Source organism: Canis lupus, chromosome 24 (genome assembly GCF_048164855.1).
Source record: "Canis lupus baileyi chromosome 24, mCanLup2.hap1, whole genome shotgun sequence".
NCBI classification, from domain to species: Eukaryota; Metazoa; Chordata; class Mammalia; order Carnivora; family Canidae; genus Canis; species Canis lupus.
The window spans coordinates 15235699-15253587 of NC_132861.1; the positions used below are offsets into that span (position 1 = coordinate 15235699).

General features: G+C 42.6%; 1 protein-coding gene and 1 long non-coding RNA gene across 17 annotated transcripts in view; one reads left to right on the forward strand and one right to left on the reverse strand.

Annotated features, from left to right (window-relative positions):
* Window positions 1-17889, reverse strand: part of LOC140615803 (phospholipid-transporting ATPase IB) — a 570784-nt gene that overhangs the window by 75645 nt on the left and 477250 nt on the right. The window contains exon 34 of one of the 15 annotated variants that reach the window (XM_072795751.1): window positions 12003-12119. The exons of the other annotated variants lie outside the window; for them this stretch is intronic. Within the exon in view, the coding sequence (XP_072651852.1) occupies window positions 12018-12119 (102 nt within the window). The 3' untranslated portion in view covers window positions 12003-12017. Of the gene's footprint in view, window positions 1-12002; window positions 12120-17889 lie in introns of those variants that run through there. 15 annotated transcript variants of the gene reach the window in all.
* LOC140615806 (uncharacterized) overlaps window positions 1-17889 on the forward strand; it is a 44508-nt gene that overhangs the window by 4567 nt on the left and 22052 nt on the right. For both annotated transcript variants that reach the window (XR_012016290.1, XR_012016289.1), the window contains exon 2: window positions 5192-5326. This is a non-coding gene — a long non-coding RNA (uncharacterized lncRNA). The remainder of the gene's footprint in view (window positions 1-5191; window positions 5327-17889) is intronic.

Consider the following 17889-nt stretch of genomic DNA (forward strand, 5'->3'; position numbering starts at 1 on the left):
CAGGGCCACTGATGTGGATGGCCATGACAAAGAGAGAAGAACTACACTTATTCTGTGCTTGCCCTGTGCTGGGCAGTGTTCTCAGCCCTCTCCACAGAGTGGCGCGTTCCATCCTCCCGGCCATCCTGCAGGGGGCGCATTGTTGTTCATTCCTGTCTTATACACAGGTGAACTAATTCAGGTGAGAACGGTCACGAGACTCAGCCAGGGTCCCACAGCTGGCATGTGGCACAGCCAGGGTTTGAACCCAGCTGCCTGACCCCAGAGCCCAGGCTCTGTCACAAGAGAGGTGGGAAAGTCTTATGTATTTAGGTGTCCCTTGTACCACCGTGAGAGGTGAACCCCATGATTTCTGGGTGGCAAGAAGATTGAAGAAACTGGTAGGAAATGACCTCAATGTCTGTAAGTAGAAGGTGGAGTCATACATATAGAACAAAGCAGTCTGTGGCCACAGAGAGGCAAGAAACCTTAGAAAATGCTGCTTGGAGAATGCAATTCAGATAAACAGATCTTGCAGTACCAATGAGAGTCAACTATAAACATAAACAGAGGAATCTAATGAGGATACAAACCATCTGACTTTCTTTAAAACTGTTGACAAGCCGAAGAGCACAGAGCTGAGCAAGCAGATGGTGGGAAGAGACAGGTGGAACTCTCAGAACAAAAGAGGGCATAGGAATTAAGGACAAGAAGGTACAAATCACTTAAATAATTGATTTTGGAGTCCAGCTGAGAAAAAGAAAGATGAAGGCTGGGAGAATGGGGAAGAGAGCATTCATAGAGTATTTACTGGACATTGGCTACAAGGTTAAGAGACTGGTAATGACAGTGACAGTGGACAACAGGGTCAGTGGGAATGATTCAGGCATCTAGAGGCAGTAGAAGAACAAGGGCTTGCATAAGTCCAGGGCAATCAGACACTAAGATCTTGTAGAAAACACAGATTTCAGTGACCAAGTCATGGAGGTGGAGCAAGGCCAAGGAATGGGAAGGTGGCCACAGAGAACCTCACAGGCATTGAGGAGGTAGATAAAAGGATTACGAAGACCAGATAAACAGAAGAATCATCTTTGTAGGTAGAAAACTTACTAATAATGGAGCCAAAGTCAGGAGTGAAAAATCAGTGTGTGGCTATGATGAGGGCAGAAGATGGTAGAAGGAGACACATGAGGTTGAAGAGAAATGGCCTGTACAACGTTGCAAGAAGAAGAGTGTGGATTCCTCCCTCCTGGTCCTATGTCTGAAGAGAGATATATTGGGATATACAGCATATAAGTTGATTGCACTTTTTTAAAAAAGCAAATAGCAACAATAACATATCAAATGACAACCTAGGTCAGTAGGTTGGTTGGATACATTAAAAGGAAAACATTTCATTTTAGCTCCTGTAATGAGCCCAGCAAGAGAAGAGGTATACAGAGGGGAGAAGTGGATGGTAATTGCGCAAGAAATAGGGATAAAAGGAGCAAGGAGCTTATTAGAGAGATATAAAGTAGTTTGCATGGGGCGAGTGAAAGGAAAGGAGAAATCAGAGTGGAGACACATTTAAATCCAATGTGTTGTCTTGGGAACGTCCTATAGACTTCCTTCCATGTACCCAGGACACTCATGACTTCTTTACAGCTGTTAAGAAATGCACGAATCTTCCCAATGCCTTTGGCGAACAACTGGCCTTTGAATCAAAGCCTGACTCCTCCTCCACTTGACTCCAAGATGCTAGACTGGCCTGGGCTCCAGTGCTCCTGGGTGACTTGTGAAAGGAGCAGGCAATCCATTACGTGTCCTGTTTGCACCTTTGTTCCCATTACAACCGTAATTCAGACGAAACACACACACACGCCCGCATGTTCAGGCGTGAAAGTTAACACCATATACAGTAATATGAAATACTACATATGTGCACTGGGGTTAATTTACAGTTATTGTGGGATCCATAACTTTGTAATTTCCTGGCTTTGGTCTGTATAGTTTTTCAGACTCGACATTTTATTAACTTTTTCTTTAAACCAGCTATCTGTCTTTTGGCTGGTATCCCCCAGCGTATTAGCTTGCATATTTCCAAGCTGAATATCATGTTGTAAAAGTCTGTCTATTTCCCCTCATCTCTCTCAGTCCATCTGTATTTTTTTACATCTAACCTCCTGGGTCTTTGCCTTTTTTGGCTCTGTAAATTTAATTAATGTACTTTGACTTTCTTTACCAGGTCACTGTTGAAAATTTACATAAAACAGATCCAATTTTTTTCACCATACCCTAATAGAAGCACTTCAGCTACATTTTCCTTTCCCATAGATCTCAATTTATCTTTTCAGTACAGCTTCCTTCATTTAAAAATTCTTAGACGCAATCAAACATGAATACTTTTGACTGTACTTTCTACAGAGAGTCTGGTACATTTGAGACATTCTCCCATGTTAAAAACGGGTTAATATGTAAACAACATTTGATGTCATAATGCTCTTCATAAAATTATTCAGACCTTCTTTTTGTCTTTGTTCTTCTTAATCTTGAAGCGTCTGAGGGATTTCTTTGCTTTTATAGAATTGTTTTCTTATATTTCTCTTGATTTGGGAGAAATGAAGATGTTTTTCAGAGGAGAAACAAAATCTAGGTATTAGCCTTCTCCTCCATTTTCTTGAAAACAAAACCAATGAGGTTACCTTGAGCTGCTATTAAAAAAACAAACACAAAAGCCCTCCTAACTGAACAAATTCGAATGCATTTGAGATTTTGAATCTTAGAATATTAATTGCAAGGATCCATTAAGTTTTTCCTCATATTTTGCTTGCTTATGGTATTTAAAGCCAGTGATACACAAATTTATGTCTCTTTTATCTCTTTTTTATTTAAAAATATTCACTAGTAACCTATTTTCAGTTTCTCTGTTCTCCCTTTTAACAATGTGCTTTCTTGTTAGCAGAAACATTTTTATGTTTATACCCAGAGAAAGTAACATATATACTACATTCTTGGAAAAAAACAAAAAACTCAAATCAAGTCTAAGGCAGTAAGAGCTGAACTTCCATTTTGTCTGTAATTATTACTACTGATATCCTTAACAGGTTATAAATAAGTTGGCAATGAAACCAATAAAAGAGACAATGCTGAATTCTATTATTATTAGAAACCCTATTTAAACACTTCACCTGATTTCTACATTTTTCTTTGATGATCCCTACAGGTTGAAACAGTTCTTTTTTTTAATTTTTTTTAAAGATTTTATTTATTGAGAGAGAGAGAGAGAGGGAAAGAGAGAGAGAGAGAGAATGAATGAGCAAGGAGAGCAGCAGATGGAAAGAGAGAAACCGGCTCCCCACTGAGCAGGGAGCCGGAAGCAGGGCTCCATCCCAGGACCCTTGGATCAGGACTTGAGCCCAAGGCAGATGCTGAACCGATTGAGCCACCCAGGTGCCCTGGATGAAACAGTTCTAATTGTATCATGCCTTTCTTTTTGGGTCTTGAAATAATGTGATTTTTAACCAATAGCATGCTTACCAACGAATACAATGTACCAACGAATACAGCTGGATTGCTACGAGAGGGATCAGGCTAAAGTTCACTAAATCTACGGAATGCTATCTGGAAACACTTAAGAAAAAAGGAAGTTACCTTCTGGTTAGCTTTCCGCAGAGCACTGCTAGAGTAAGAGCTGAGGATCACAGTACTCTGCAGAGCAGACACATGAACTGTCATAACCCACAGCCTTCTACAGTTTGGACCTCTGACTCCGAAGGTCTTGGACAGTGAGCTGAGCATTGGGCAGACAGTACCATCGGTGGGTTGGCTAGACAAAGAAACTCCAGGACAGCCAAAAACAACCAGGAAGAAATAGCTTCATGTTATATGGGGGTAAATTGAGTCCAGCTTTGAAGGAATTTTGCTGGAAGGTGGGGTCGGATGGGGGTGGAGGGAACAGCCAACCTTGGAGCATTCTACAAATGGTCTTCCACTGCTTTCCCGTGGGACCCATTAGAGGATTCTGCTCTGACACTTCAGTGTCATGATACCACTAGTAATCATAGATGAGAACTTCAATGGAAATTTGTGGGATTAGGCTCCCACCGTTCTACATTTAAAGATGATTTATTATTTTTCTTTTAATTAAAGGACACCAGGAAAACATTTGTTTTCAGTCCTGATATGCAGGCCCACCGAGGCTTATTTCATAGAACTTCTCACTGAAGGTTCAGCAGGTCCTGTCTGCGTTTCCACAATGAATTACTTCCGTGGACACTCAGGCCCACAGCCTCCCCAAATCCTTGCTCATAATCCCCAACATCTGTTCTATGTCCAGTACTGACCAACGTGGGAATCGGCAAGTATTGGCTGTCAGCATCGACACAGATGAGCAAACATGCTCACAGAGCGTCAGCTGGCCCTGTGATTTCAGCTGAACATGCTGGACATAAGCTCGGCTCTAGTTTAAACCATTTGTGACACAGAGGAAACACCTGTTTAGAAGTCATCCCAAATAAATGGTGTTGAGTCATTGGAGAGGTTGGGGTTGATAGCAAGAGTTCAGATTGCAGAGCTCTGGGTACTTGGGTGCATTATGTACCTCAGATCCCTAGGGTTGATGTTAACATGTATTTCTCCAATATTTGGAGTGAGGATGGTCCATCTATTTTTTTTTTAATTTTTATTTATTTATGATAGTCACACACACAGAGAGAGAGAGAGAGAGAGGCAGAGACACAGGCAGAGGGAGAAGCAGGCTCCATGCACCGGGAGCCCGACGTGGGATTCGATCCCGCGTCTCCAGGATCGCGCCCTGGGCCAAAGGCAGGCGCTAAACCGCTGCGCCACCCAGGGATCCCAGGATGGTCCATCTAAAGTTAGGATGAATCTTACTCCTTTTTTGGTAACACAAAATTTCATGAAATCCATAGCATCAACCTCAAACAAATATCCCATATTACCTTATTTTGGACTCAAGTCTAACATCTATCATTTAAAAAAATTAAAATATAGTGTGCTGTTCTTAATAGAATGCTTGATTTATGTGGGGAGAACAATATGACCCAAAGGAAAACTGGATCTTTGTATATTAGTGAATTACACTGTATGATGAACCATGTCTCTGTTTCTGCCCAGTCCCATCAACTGCCCAGTTGGGAAAAGTGACCAAATTCACTCAAGTCTGACGATCAGTAGAGGCATTCTACCTATTTGTGGTGTTGCTTTGTTCCAGACATATGCAGAAGAGAATAATAAAGAATAATGGAACAGAAAGAAAAATAAGGCAACACAATTTAACATGAAATATTAAATGAGACCACACATCCTTCACATATACAAACTACCTAACTTACTGGAAGCTAATATGGTGAGTTGAATGATTAAGTAACAATCTCCTTGAATCTGAGTTTGCTCCTACAAAATGTTGCTATCTACAAAATGGGGCTATCTTATTCTTGCAAGGTGTTTGCTGGGCATCCAATAACATATATAAGTAGCCTGGTACTTGGCACTGGAATTTTTAGTACACTGCAAACTGGCAAAATCTAACTCTGGCATGGAATGTGAGGTTACTCATGGTCCAGCCCCTCCTGTCTATCACCAAGACCCTGCTCTTGGCCCTTCATCACCAGAAGCCTGCACTCTAGCCATGTTGAACCATCTGCATGTCTCCAAATCCTCAACAGTCCTTTTTTCTCGGCCTTTGCTCATCTTGTTCTTTGCCCAGCTGACAATGCCCCATTCTGCCATTGCTCTGACTTTGAAAATTCCTCTTCCTCCCCTCAAGACTCAGTTCAAATATCCCTTCCTCATTTTCTCCAGAAGGATTATATACTTCCTCCCCTGCGTACCTCTATGATGATAACAATCTTATTACCACCACTTTTTACATGGCTACTACTTGTCAGGCACTGTACTAGTAACTTGCCCTCCCCTCATTTAATACACATGGATGGCCCTAGAAAATTCACATTATTGTGAACTGCCATCTATTGAATTTATTCAATTTATTGAACACTCCATTTATTGAACACTCCTCCATCTTATAGATGTGAAAGTTTGGTTCAGAGAGGTCACACGATCTTTTTAAGGTCATGCTGCTGGCCAAAGGTAAGAATCACTGTTTGCTTCAGGTCCATCAACCCCAGAGTGCCTGCTCTTTCCACTGTACCCTGTGATATTGCATTATGTTCAACATTATGCTTATTTGCTTATCCATCTTCATTAGACTGAAAGCCTCTTAATGGTAGGGATGTGTTCTATACATTCCTGTATCTGGGCAGTTGGTTTGTCACAGGCAGCCAGTTATTAACAGACTCACTAGAGACAGTGAAGGGGAACCTTTTTTCTGCACAGGCTATCCATGTATACTATATATTTGATACTGCCTGCTTTGTTGGGGTATAAACACCTGGAAAGGAAGTTAAAGCCTAGCACATGAGTACCATCCAGGGAACACCTGTTTTTAAATCTTTACCAACTGACACTAAATATTTTTGTCTGGATTCTTATGAGTTCTTCGATCAACACCAGGTAACCTTCCCTCCTGGGTGGCTTTCTAACAGTTAGGGATTAGAGCTGGCTCTCAGCACATGGGTCTATTTTAAGCTAATTAGCTAGAAGCATACACTCTATGAGGTGCAGCATGCCCACAATCAGGCCGGCCTGCCTCAGCCCTCGGAGATAGGGCTGCTTGCCTTTATTGCCACCACCAGGATCCTGGCAATACATTCCCCCAGAGACCTGACTTTGAATGGTAACTTCAGAGCAAAAGTCCCATAGTGTAGACAAAGTGGCTCCGGTTTAACTTACTGTAGTAGTTCTTGTCACTTCAATGACTGCTGGGAAAGCTGGTCACATGACAGACGTTCCACTGACCTCAGCAAGGTATGCAATCTCTCACGTGACCCGAGGCTTCTCAGAGCAGGCTTGTTCCTAGCATAGAAGCTGAGTCTATCTATTGCATGTTTCTGGGAGTAGCTGACACGCACAAAGCTTCCAGTCTTCCCTCACCTGTTGGCTGCAGCTAATGGAGACATGTCTACCTATGTCCTGGGAGAACCATGATAATCGTTGCCATTTATTGAACACTCCTCCTGAGCCCGGCACAGTACTAAGTGCATTACCATGAATTATTTTATCGAATTAACACAGTGTACAGTAAACACAGCAGTTTCCACCACCCTGATCTCCTTTTTGTAAATGATATAAAAACAGAGGAAGAGATATCAGTGACTTGTCTAAGGCCACATAGACAGGAAGTGGTCTAGTGGGGAGGCCCTGTGCTCTGCACTGCCTCTTGGGCAACCCTGGGTCTTATTAAAGCAAAGACCATCAGTGAAAGGCAGGAAAGGGATCCAAGAGCATGACTGCCAGCCAAACCAGGCAGGAAGATCTGGCTGGCCCTGCCGTGTAATCTGGTATCAGGGGAAGAAGCTGAGTAAACGGGAGTAAGAATAGTTCTTGTACAGCTCACAATTACGCACTGGTAATGGGAAACCCAAATAAGATAAAAAGTGAAATTTGGGGGGCATTAAATATGGTTCTTTTCAGGTCTAAACCCCATGACTGACTTCCCCAGCAGGCTTTGAGCAATCAAAACACCCAAGACAAATCCCATAAGCATACCTAATTGAATAATCCAGATTCTGTTTGCTTGGGTTTTGAAGCATCAAAACAGTTCCTTTATATGCTGACTTTGGCTCCCCTGCAGTTTTAATTAAGCCTCCCAAGGCTCACAAGCATATTAAAATGAGGCGGAAAGAAAAACCTGCGGCCTTTGATGCCAATGACCACAAGGTGCAAGTATTCTGGTTTGATCTGTGCTAGAGCAGCTACAACTGATGTTCAGAGCCGGCCCAAAGGGAGAATTTTCTGTTTATTTTTCTTTGTGGGGAGGGGGCGGTGATTACTCAAGTGATGAAAAGGTTTCTTTCTTGTGGGAAGTTGCAACAAAACAGGCACCAGGGAATCCCCAGGCAGACGGGTGTTTCTTCTTTGACCAATCCCAAGAGACTGGGGATGGGTGCTCTTCTTTCAATGAACACAGTGGACTCTTCCCTCTTTGTTCCTCTCTGAGATCCGTATGCAGTACATCTACTCAGCCAGCTGAGCCAAGATACTTAATGCTTTTTTCTTACTTTAGAGGAATGAAGTTACATCATGCCCACACCTTAAGGGTAAGTTTATTAGAAAACCCTAAGCTCTCTGGCTCTATCCTAGCTTGAATGACACCTGGGGCTTCTTATCAAGTATCTTCTCTGTGGTTGGCCAAGAACTTCAAGATGATTCCCCAATTTTACCCCAGTTAGGGATCTGTGTTTCAAACAGATAGCCTGGCTTGCTCTCCCAGCCTCGATAGTAGGCATAGCACCACTGCTCCAGCCCACCTGTTTACCCAGCAGTCTGACCACCCAGGCCCTGTGTTTAGCAGAGTGCTGGGTGCAGAGACCAATGGGTCACATTCTTCTCTAGCACCTTTGAGAGAAAAAAACATAGACCATTTCCTTTATCCTATAAGGATAACATAGCAATGTACTGTGGGACAGCAAGAGTGGCAGAGATCACTTCTAGTTGGGGACAAATAAAAAAATCCCTCATAAAGTGGCACGTACTGCACTAGTAAAGGATGGGTAGGGTTATGATGTAAAAAATGGCAGTGGGAGGGACGTCCAGGTGGAGGGCTGGGAGAAACAAAGGATGCAGGTGGTGGTGAAGAGCTCCATTTGCTCAATCACACATCATGTATGGGTGTTGTGAGGGAAGAGGTGGGAAAGGTTGGTGGAAGTCAGCCTCTAGAGGCCCTGGAGCAGGAGCCTGAAGAACTGAGATTTCATTTCATAGACAGTGAGACCACCTTCATTTGTTATTCATGCAAAGAGTATTTTTAAGGCCAGGTTATGAGTAAGACACTGAGCTAGCTGCCGGGCACAGAATGAAGGAAAAAAAAAAAAAACCCACGTAAGTTTCTTCATCTCAAGGTGCTGACATTCTAGGTGGGAGGGATAAAATGTTACACAAATAGCACAACTGACTTTCTTGTCATTCATGGCAATGAAGGAACGTGTTCTGATGTGATTACAAAGAATAATGAGGGGGCCTAGGGCTTCTCTTAAGAAGTACCATTTGAGCTGAGCCCAAACAAGGGGGTGGAAATTTCTAGGAGAGTTTGGGCAATGAGGTTTGGAGTACTGTACATGGAAAGAACAGCACATGCAAGGGCCCTGTGGTAGGGGGAGGGGGAGGGGGAGGAGGAAGCTTGTCAATGTAAAGCACTGAAAGATGAGCGGTACAACCAGACAGTGTGTTACGCTGAAGCTGACAAGATGCACAGGGCTAGGTCAGGCTGGGCCTTGTCTGCCATGTAAAAGATTTTGGTTCTACATAAAATTCTAAATCATCAAAGGATTTTTAAGAGGGGAGGAGCACAATTTTATACTGTTGAGTGAACATTCCAGATCTGGTGCAGAAAATAGGGAGGAACAAGACAAGAAGCAAAGGGCCAGCCCAAAGGTGGTGTCCTGCGCCAGGGTGATGGCATGGAAATGAGGATAAAGGGGAGGACTAGGAAGATATTTGGATAGGACTAATGATGGATTAAGTGTGAGTTGGGGTGAGGGAGGTGCCAAGGTGGTGGTCTATACTAGGACAGACTCACACAGAAAAGCCAACTAGGAATATTCCTACACTTAGAGGCTACCATCAGCAGATAGCACTGGAAATATAAACTGCAGCAAAGGTGTGAGAAATTTTTGCTGAGGGAAAATGCGCAAGATTTGATGTTTCAATGCAGAGGTTGTGGGAAGAGGATGAGGGAGATGCTAGGGTGACTTGAAGTAAAGATCTATAATCTAGCAGTTGGAAACAGAGACCACTTTCAACACTGGGCCAAAGTGGGACAGACTGGAGACACAGTTACAGAAATAATGATCACAACTGGGTTTAGAATAGATGAGACTGGCAGAGAAAAAGGGGAGAGAGGGCAGCCCAGGTGGCTCAGCGGTTTAGCGCTGCCTTCAGCCCAGGGCATGATCCTGGAGACTGGGGATCGAGTCCCAACTCGGGGTCCCTGCATGGAGCCTGTTTCTCCTTCTGCCTGTGTCTCTGCCTTTCTCTCTCTCTCTCTCTCTCTCTGTCTCTGTCTCTCATGAATAAATAAGTAAAATCTTAAAAAAAAAAAAAAGTGGGGGGAGAGAGAAGAGAAACATGTCAGAAACTTGAGGTACCCATACATTTCAGGGAACAAAGAAAGACAACAGGAAGACTAGAGGATCAGAAGAGAGCTTCAATATGGCGGGAGAAGACAGCAGTATCAAATGTTGCAGAAAGCCTGGGGAAGAGCAAGACTAAGACCCATAGTTCCAGAGACTAGAAAGGCATTTATGACCTATGAGAGAAAAGGTTAAGGGGTGAGGGCTTAAGTCCACTGCCAGGACTAAAGGAATGTGAGGGACATAGGAGGACAAGTATAGGTCACTCTTCCACCACGCTTGGGAATGAAATAGAGCACAGAGTACTGTAAGGGGAAAACCAAGGATGGGGAAGGTGTTTGGCGAGCTCACGTTAGGGAAATAGCTAGTAAACATAGAAAAATTAGAAATGTACATGAAGTCCCGGGATTAGGCCAGGTTTTTATACTTGCTTTGTTTTGAGGAGAAGGGGGTACCCGCTAAGTTATCCATGCATAACTAAAAATTCCACAAACAGTGCTCAAACAACAAAAACAGTTGCGACTATTCTCCCAAAATAATTCTGGAAGTAGGTACTTGCTCCTTTGTGCTGTCAGGTTCCCAGGCTTTTTCCACCCTGTAGTAGTACCACCCTTAGTGTTGGCTTTCTGTCCTCTTGCTTTTGGTTTCACTGTCCCAATGTGGCTGCTGTGGCAAGACTTTCTAGCTGCCTTCAAGGAAGGAAGAGAAGGTAGCCCCACCCAGCTCCACTCTCACGAAGGAAGCCTGTGGTCAAGTCACCCTAGTGCTTGCTGGCCATTTCTGGCTCACGTGGCCATGTAGCAGTATAAAGGAGGCTGGGGACTCAAACATTTGTCTTTTCAGCACCGTTAGTGGGAAGTGGTAGAAATGAAAGGTTTGTTAATGGCATCTGAAATTACCAAGAGAGATGCAGAATATGATCTGGGCAAGAGGTAGTTATCCTACACACAAAGAGAAAGTGTAGTTCCCGAGAAGGAAGGAGAAGACAGGGGATACAGAGGTGTCCTGAGACAGGGAACAATGCACCTGGCGTGGGTGAGATGGGTGGGTCATCACCGTGGGACATGGGACTGTCCTGTCAGCGAGCACGAGGGAGGGAGGAAGAGTAGGGTTACACAGTTGGAAGAGAACTGCTGACTTGGGAATCTCACCTGTGGTAAAAAAACAGAGAGTTGGCCAAATGGGGAATCCCCAGGAGCTGCCCAGCTCTAGCACACAAAGCCTAGAACGATGTTGTCTCACCGAAACGCGGCTGCTGGATATCAGTTTTCTTTTTATTATTAAGAACAATCACTTTGTTTTTTCTTAAAAGGTTGGCTCTTAACTTTGTGGGCAGTTCTTGCCCTGTTTGCAAGAATTTAAAATTCCTGAAAATATTTAAGGGACTGGTTGAGCCCCTTTACTAGAGAAGGAAATAAATACCAATCAGTATGGGCCTAATGTAAAGTAGGGAGAGAAAACAGAGGAAAACGGTCAATGTTTTCATTTGAACAGAGAAGTAGATGGAATAAATAATTCTTTTACATTCTTAAAAGACGGAAATGATGTAATTTTGAGTCAATTGAAAGGATTCTAATATCTCCTATTCCAAAGGGAACCTTTAAATAATGCACGTCTGCTGACTCTTTGCCTCATCTTTCAAGCAGGCCCCCGGGCCATCTGCTCTGGGAAGCCCGGAAGTGTTGGGCAGGTTGTTACCTCCGCCAAGCTGGAGCTCCTTTCTAACTGACGCAGAGAAAATGTGGCCTTGTAGAACTCACCAATTGTTTTCTCTGGGGTTTGAAACCATAACATTTCCATTCAGAGGAAATAGCTTAGGATGTTTATTTTTTCAAGACTTCATGAATATTAAAAGCACCATAAGTGAAGCCAAAATGTAAGAAAAACGAATGCAGTGATACCAAATGTGGGTGTTCTGCCTTCAAAGTCTTCTTCATCCACGTAAAAGGTCTGAAGCAAAAGAAGAGACATGGTGTACATATAAAGCTAGATTGAAATATAGTTCTGGAGACGAAGTGATCACAATTTTATCTGGGCTCTTGCCACACTCCGTGATGGAAGGCAGCCGGAGTAAGAGGAGCTGTTACGTGAAGGCACCACCCAGAAGAGTGAACAGACGCCTCCTGGAAACTCCATGCGCTGTTTCGTTCTCAAAGGTTCAGATTTATTCAGCCCGGATATACCATGAGGATTTACATATCTTCAATTTAATGTGAAGCACTAATAACCAGTGAGTGGCTTAGATAAGAAGCCTTATGAATATTCAAGCCTTTTAAATCTTCCAGTGCCAAGATACACATTTCTCAACATGAACCCGTGTACCACAGTGTGCAGGATATTATTTCTTTCCCGATTCTGCTGGCACAAGAGCAGCCCCACAGTTGGAGAGATACTAACTGGCATTATGACAAAAACAGTTGAGAACGCTGACAGAGACAGCTACCAGCCTATTTTGGGATTGAGAATGATTCAGGTTCTGCAAAAGTCAAGATTTCTGTTTTGTTTTGTCTTTGTTTTTTAAAGAGAAAAACCAAACACTAAGTCATTTCTGAAATGGAACCATTAAAATTCATCCAACAAAGGTGATAAAATGCAGAATTCTAACGTTTTTTTTTTTTTTTAATTAAATGCTTTTCCCAATGTGTTGAGTAGTACAGGGGGCCTATAGGATTCCCCAGCACAAGGACCACCACACATTTGGGGTGGTGGAAGTAATACTGAAGTGGGGTTTATGCACGTGCATGAGAACAAACTGTGTAGCGGACCCCCAGGAAAGGGAAGAGGATGAAAGAGTGGAGAGAGAGCAGGAGGAAGAGAAAATACAAAATATGCACACAGAGGAGAGATGGGAGAGGAGAAGAAGGAAGCCTGGAGAGTCTAGGGAGCACACATCTGCTGCTATTCTGTGGTCCTCTATGGCTTCCTGGCTTCAAGGCAGGTGCAGACCACCTCATCTTTCAGCTTACTGGTTTACTCTTTCAAATATTTCTGAGAGTTAACTAAATATGAACTGTATCAGTTTTTTTTAAAAAAGATTTTATTTATTTATTCATGAGAGACAGAGAGAGAGGCAGAGACACAGGCAGAGGGAGAAGTAGGCTCCCTGTAAGGAACCTGATGTGGGACTCAATCGCAGGACCCCGGGATCATGACCTGAGCCAAAGGCAGACACTCAACCACTGAGCCACCCAGGCATTCTCAAACTGCATTAGTTTTGCAAGAATTTAAAATTTAACTTTTTTTTTTTTTTTTTGTGACTGGTAATAAATATTTTTATTTTCTAACTTTGAACTTGTTTCTGAGACATGATCCATCAATTACATGTTTCTCATTCATTCATTTAGCAAAACACTCACTGAACACCTGCCATATGCCAGACATAGTATTGTATGCCAGAAATATTGTAGACTATAAGGGAGACACAGTTTATGCCCTCCAGAGCCTCCTGTCTATTGAAAAAGAAAGATATTCAGGAAATAAGTGCCACAGAAGGAACAGAGTAGACAACAGCATGCGCTGTGGGGTGATGGCAGCTGCGGCAGGAGTAGGGAGCCCTCAGAAACTACCTCACCCCCCAACCTCCCACCCCCACCCCGAATGACCCACTTTTTGGAAAAGCTTGAAGGAGGAGGAATGGATCAGGTAACAGGCCGGTGGTGGGGCATGCCACTGGAAGGAACAGACGGCCCTGTTCCAGGCCTGGGCAGAGGCCCAGATGCTGGAGAAAGCTGGAACATTCCAGGAGCTAATATGGCGGAGCAGAAAGAGCAAGGGAGAGCTGACGCAAAGAGAAATTAGATTGTGGAGGGTCTTTAAATCTTGTTAAGTATCCTGGACTATATCAAAATGTCAAGATGAAGCTATTACGGGGTTTTAAGCAGCAAAATGACACACTCCAATTTACATTTAAGAAAGATGATTTAACCATGGAAATTTCCTGTAACAATGGAACATTTTAGCTTGAAATCTTCAACTCTAAATCTTTTTTACACTGTTAAATGTATCTGTAACCACACCCATATTAACTATTTTCATTTTAATCTTAGATACAAGGTATTTCTCTTCTTGTCCTAAGCCACTGTTTTGTCCCAAGCTCAATTCCACATTTTTCTTTTTGAGTCCATTCGTTATCTTGCTATAAGCCACTCCTTCCCATATCTTATCAGAACAGTTCTTTCCCACTGAAATGCTTTCCCACTTCTTAAATGGTGGTTGAGTGTGGGGGTGTGGGGTGTGGGAGGGGTGGGGGTAAGGGGTCAGGGGTGGGAGGGATCTCTATTTTTCTTCAGGAACATGTTGAGGGGAGTCATGATTATCCCTAAGGAGTCCCCACAGTTTTTTTTTTTTTTTTGACTCCACCTCAAAGCTGATCTTGTCCTTTTGTAGCTTGAGTCCATACATCATTCATTACACAGAACATATTGTACTAGTTGCTTTCTTCACTAAACCTTTGAGGACAATAGCCACACATTTTTATATTCTCAGCACCAAGCTCAAAGCCTGACAGAAATGAGACCTGTTATTTTTTTCCACCTGAATTTAGTAAAAACAGCAAGCATTTGAAAGTCCTTGTGACTCCCCAAATCTAGATGATAGATGATTCTCCTGTCATCTGGGCTACAGAAAGCTAAACAATTTACAAAACAAGTGCAATCCAGTCTTTACCTGCTTAGCTCTTAGTGAGAATTATATATCATAGGAACCCAAAATACTTCAATGAAAGATCAATTTATGATACTGTTATAGGTTGAGTTATCTCCCTCCCCAAATTCTTAAGTTAAAGTCCTAAAACCTACTACCTCAGAATGTGACTTTATTTGGAAATAGGTTCACTGCAGATATAATTACTTAGGATGAGGTCATTAAGGTGAGCCCTTAATCCAGTGACTGGTCACAAAAGGAAAAATTTGGTCACAGACATGAATACAGGGAGAACACCATGTGAACATGAAGGCAGGGATCAGGGTGATGCTTGGGCAAGCCAAGGAAAATCAAAGATTGTCAGATACTGCTAGGAGGCAGACACATGGAAATATTCTCTTTCACAGCTCTCAGAAGGAACCCACCCACCCAACATCTTTATCTCAGACTTCCAGACTCCAGCTCTGGGAGACAAATTTTGTTAAGCTATCCAGTTTTTGGTATTTTCTTAGAGCAGCCCTACGAAACGAGTACAGATATTAATAGATGGTCAATTGTTCAGAGTTTAATGGCTTTTACCAGGCCTTCAGTCACTGTGTTCTGGATGGGAGGAAAGGCACAGCAAACAGGGAAGAGAGGGTAGATAGAAACTATTTTATGGGATGTACATATTATCAGCATTATCACCTGAGTCTTGCAAAGACAAGGGAAAGTAAGTTAAAGGGCACCTTACTAGCTAGTATTTATTTCTCCTGTCCATGTCAGCTATTTGGAAAAGAAGTACCCTTTGACAGTGACACAAATCCATCAATTAAAAAGCCAGACACTGAAACTATACCAACAATTTCTATAGTGTTTTACGCAGCCAGAGAACAACTTCACGGTAAATGCTAAAATTACATAATCATGACTAGATGATATTTTTAGAGAAAGAAAACCAGAGGGGATTTACACCGTCCAACCCTCTGTGTACAGAAAAACGAAGATTAAAGCCCTCAGGAAATACTCTATCGTGGTTGTGGGCAGCGCCATTAATGAGAGTACAGCACAGGAACACCATCGTCATTAGTATGGTAGCTTCTAGGGACCAGGGGACTTAGGATCATCCCCTGAAGGAAAGTTCAGGCTAGAGGTTGTGTTATCTCAGGCTACCATATTAGCAGATGGTAGGATGGAATCTGGACCTGATCACTGGGACTTCAGTCTCAATCATTTTCCTAAAATAAACGTTGTCTGGACGTACATCAACATTGAGAGTCCTTTTTCTTAACTTAAAAATGGTAATGGTAAAAAGCAGAAAAAGATTTCATGCATTGTGCATTCCATGCTCTTTAGGGCTTGGACTAGCCCCCAGTGGCTGCAGACCATGGCTTACCCTTGCTGCCTGCAGCACCTAGCGAAGCTCTGGCTTATAGTAGGCAAACAGAATAAACGTTCACAGCAAGTGAAATAAAAGACTTTAATAAAATACTATTTTAGAAGACTCCATGAGCTGGCAAGAACACCACTGCTTCTCTTGGCAGGGCTGTGCTGGTGGATCTGGTTATGGGAAAACTTTACTATACTATTCAGCCAAATATGATAACTGCTCAACCTTTTCTGATGTAAGGAGGGGCATTACTTTTTACTCTGTGTTCCTACCAAGACATGTGTTTCTAGGTTGTTCCCTTGCTTTCTAAAGTAAACAGGGTAGTTGAGTCTGGATCTGTTTAACCCCACCTGTCCTTTCCCTTCAAGTTGATAATAAAACGAAGAGATTCCAGTTCAGATCTAGACCAACACGGCATAGAGCCCAAGACTGGTTCCCTATAAAAGAAGGCGTTCCCGGAGCTTTCTAACAGGCAAGGCTCTGTGTACAATTATGGGAATGAGGTTACAAGGATTAGAATTAGTGCATGTCACAGTCGGAAAGTGCGGCTGGCGGGCAGTTGCCTATGATGCGAACAGATGAGCAGCAAATGTGTGTAGCAGACCAAACCTCCCCCTTTTTGGGAAACCACACCCCAGTCAGGGATATTTGGACACATGCAGGCATATTAGACGTGGCATATCAATTCTAATAGCAGGCCAAAAAAAGAATATGAGGAGTTGCTAACCTTCTTAATGCTTTCTGAAGGGGCTCCAATAATTGCTTATTTATAACCTCTGAACACTTGGTGGCCTTCCATGGACAGAGCAAGCAGCTGCCTACAGGAAACCAACTGCCCTGCCCACTGACTGGAAACACATGCTCCTTTCTGTCACCTTTGGGAATAGTTGCAATTCCATAATGTGATAGTTGTCAACTTATTTCCTTCTATTGGTGGTTCACTGAAACTTCAGAATCTAAAGATCTCATCATCCTGTCATCCTGTCACCAGCCGCTATTAGTGCCTGAAACAATGCTGCAATAATAAGACCAATCAGACTTATTCTTGTAAAATTATCCCTTTATTCTAAACTCCTACAAATCACTTGGCGACCCTTCTCAGGCTCGCTTGAGATACCCAGATTCTGAATGCTAGAATAAAATTCTTTTTTTTTTTTTTTTTAAGATTTTATTTATTTATTCATGAGAGACACACAGAGACACAGGCTCCTGCATGGAGCCTGACACAGGACTCGATCCTGGGTCTCCAGGATCATGCCCTAGGTGGCGCTAAACCGCTGAGCCACCGGGGCTGCCCCTAGAATAACATTCTTAATGCTTAGAATAAAAACTCTTAAGGAGCACAATGAATTGAGATTTTAAAAAAATTGCATGTTACTGATTAGGATGATGGACCCATTAGAATTTTAGAGTTGAAGAACTCTTATTGATCATGTGGCACACTTCTACTTTCCTGTTTTATATCATATATGCAATTGCTGTGCCAGGATTTTCCTAGTATATTCTACAACTCTGAAAATGCAACTAATTCCTACTCTTCAAAATTAAATGTAGTTGATTCTTACTCTCCGAACTTGACAAGTGTCACTCTTCTTAGATTTCAAAAGCATTAAGAAATTAAATTGCAGAAGGAAATATATTCTTTCCTCAATAAATTATTTAATTTATTAGGGCACTTGGGTGGCCAATTGGTTGGGTGTCCAACTCTTG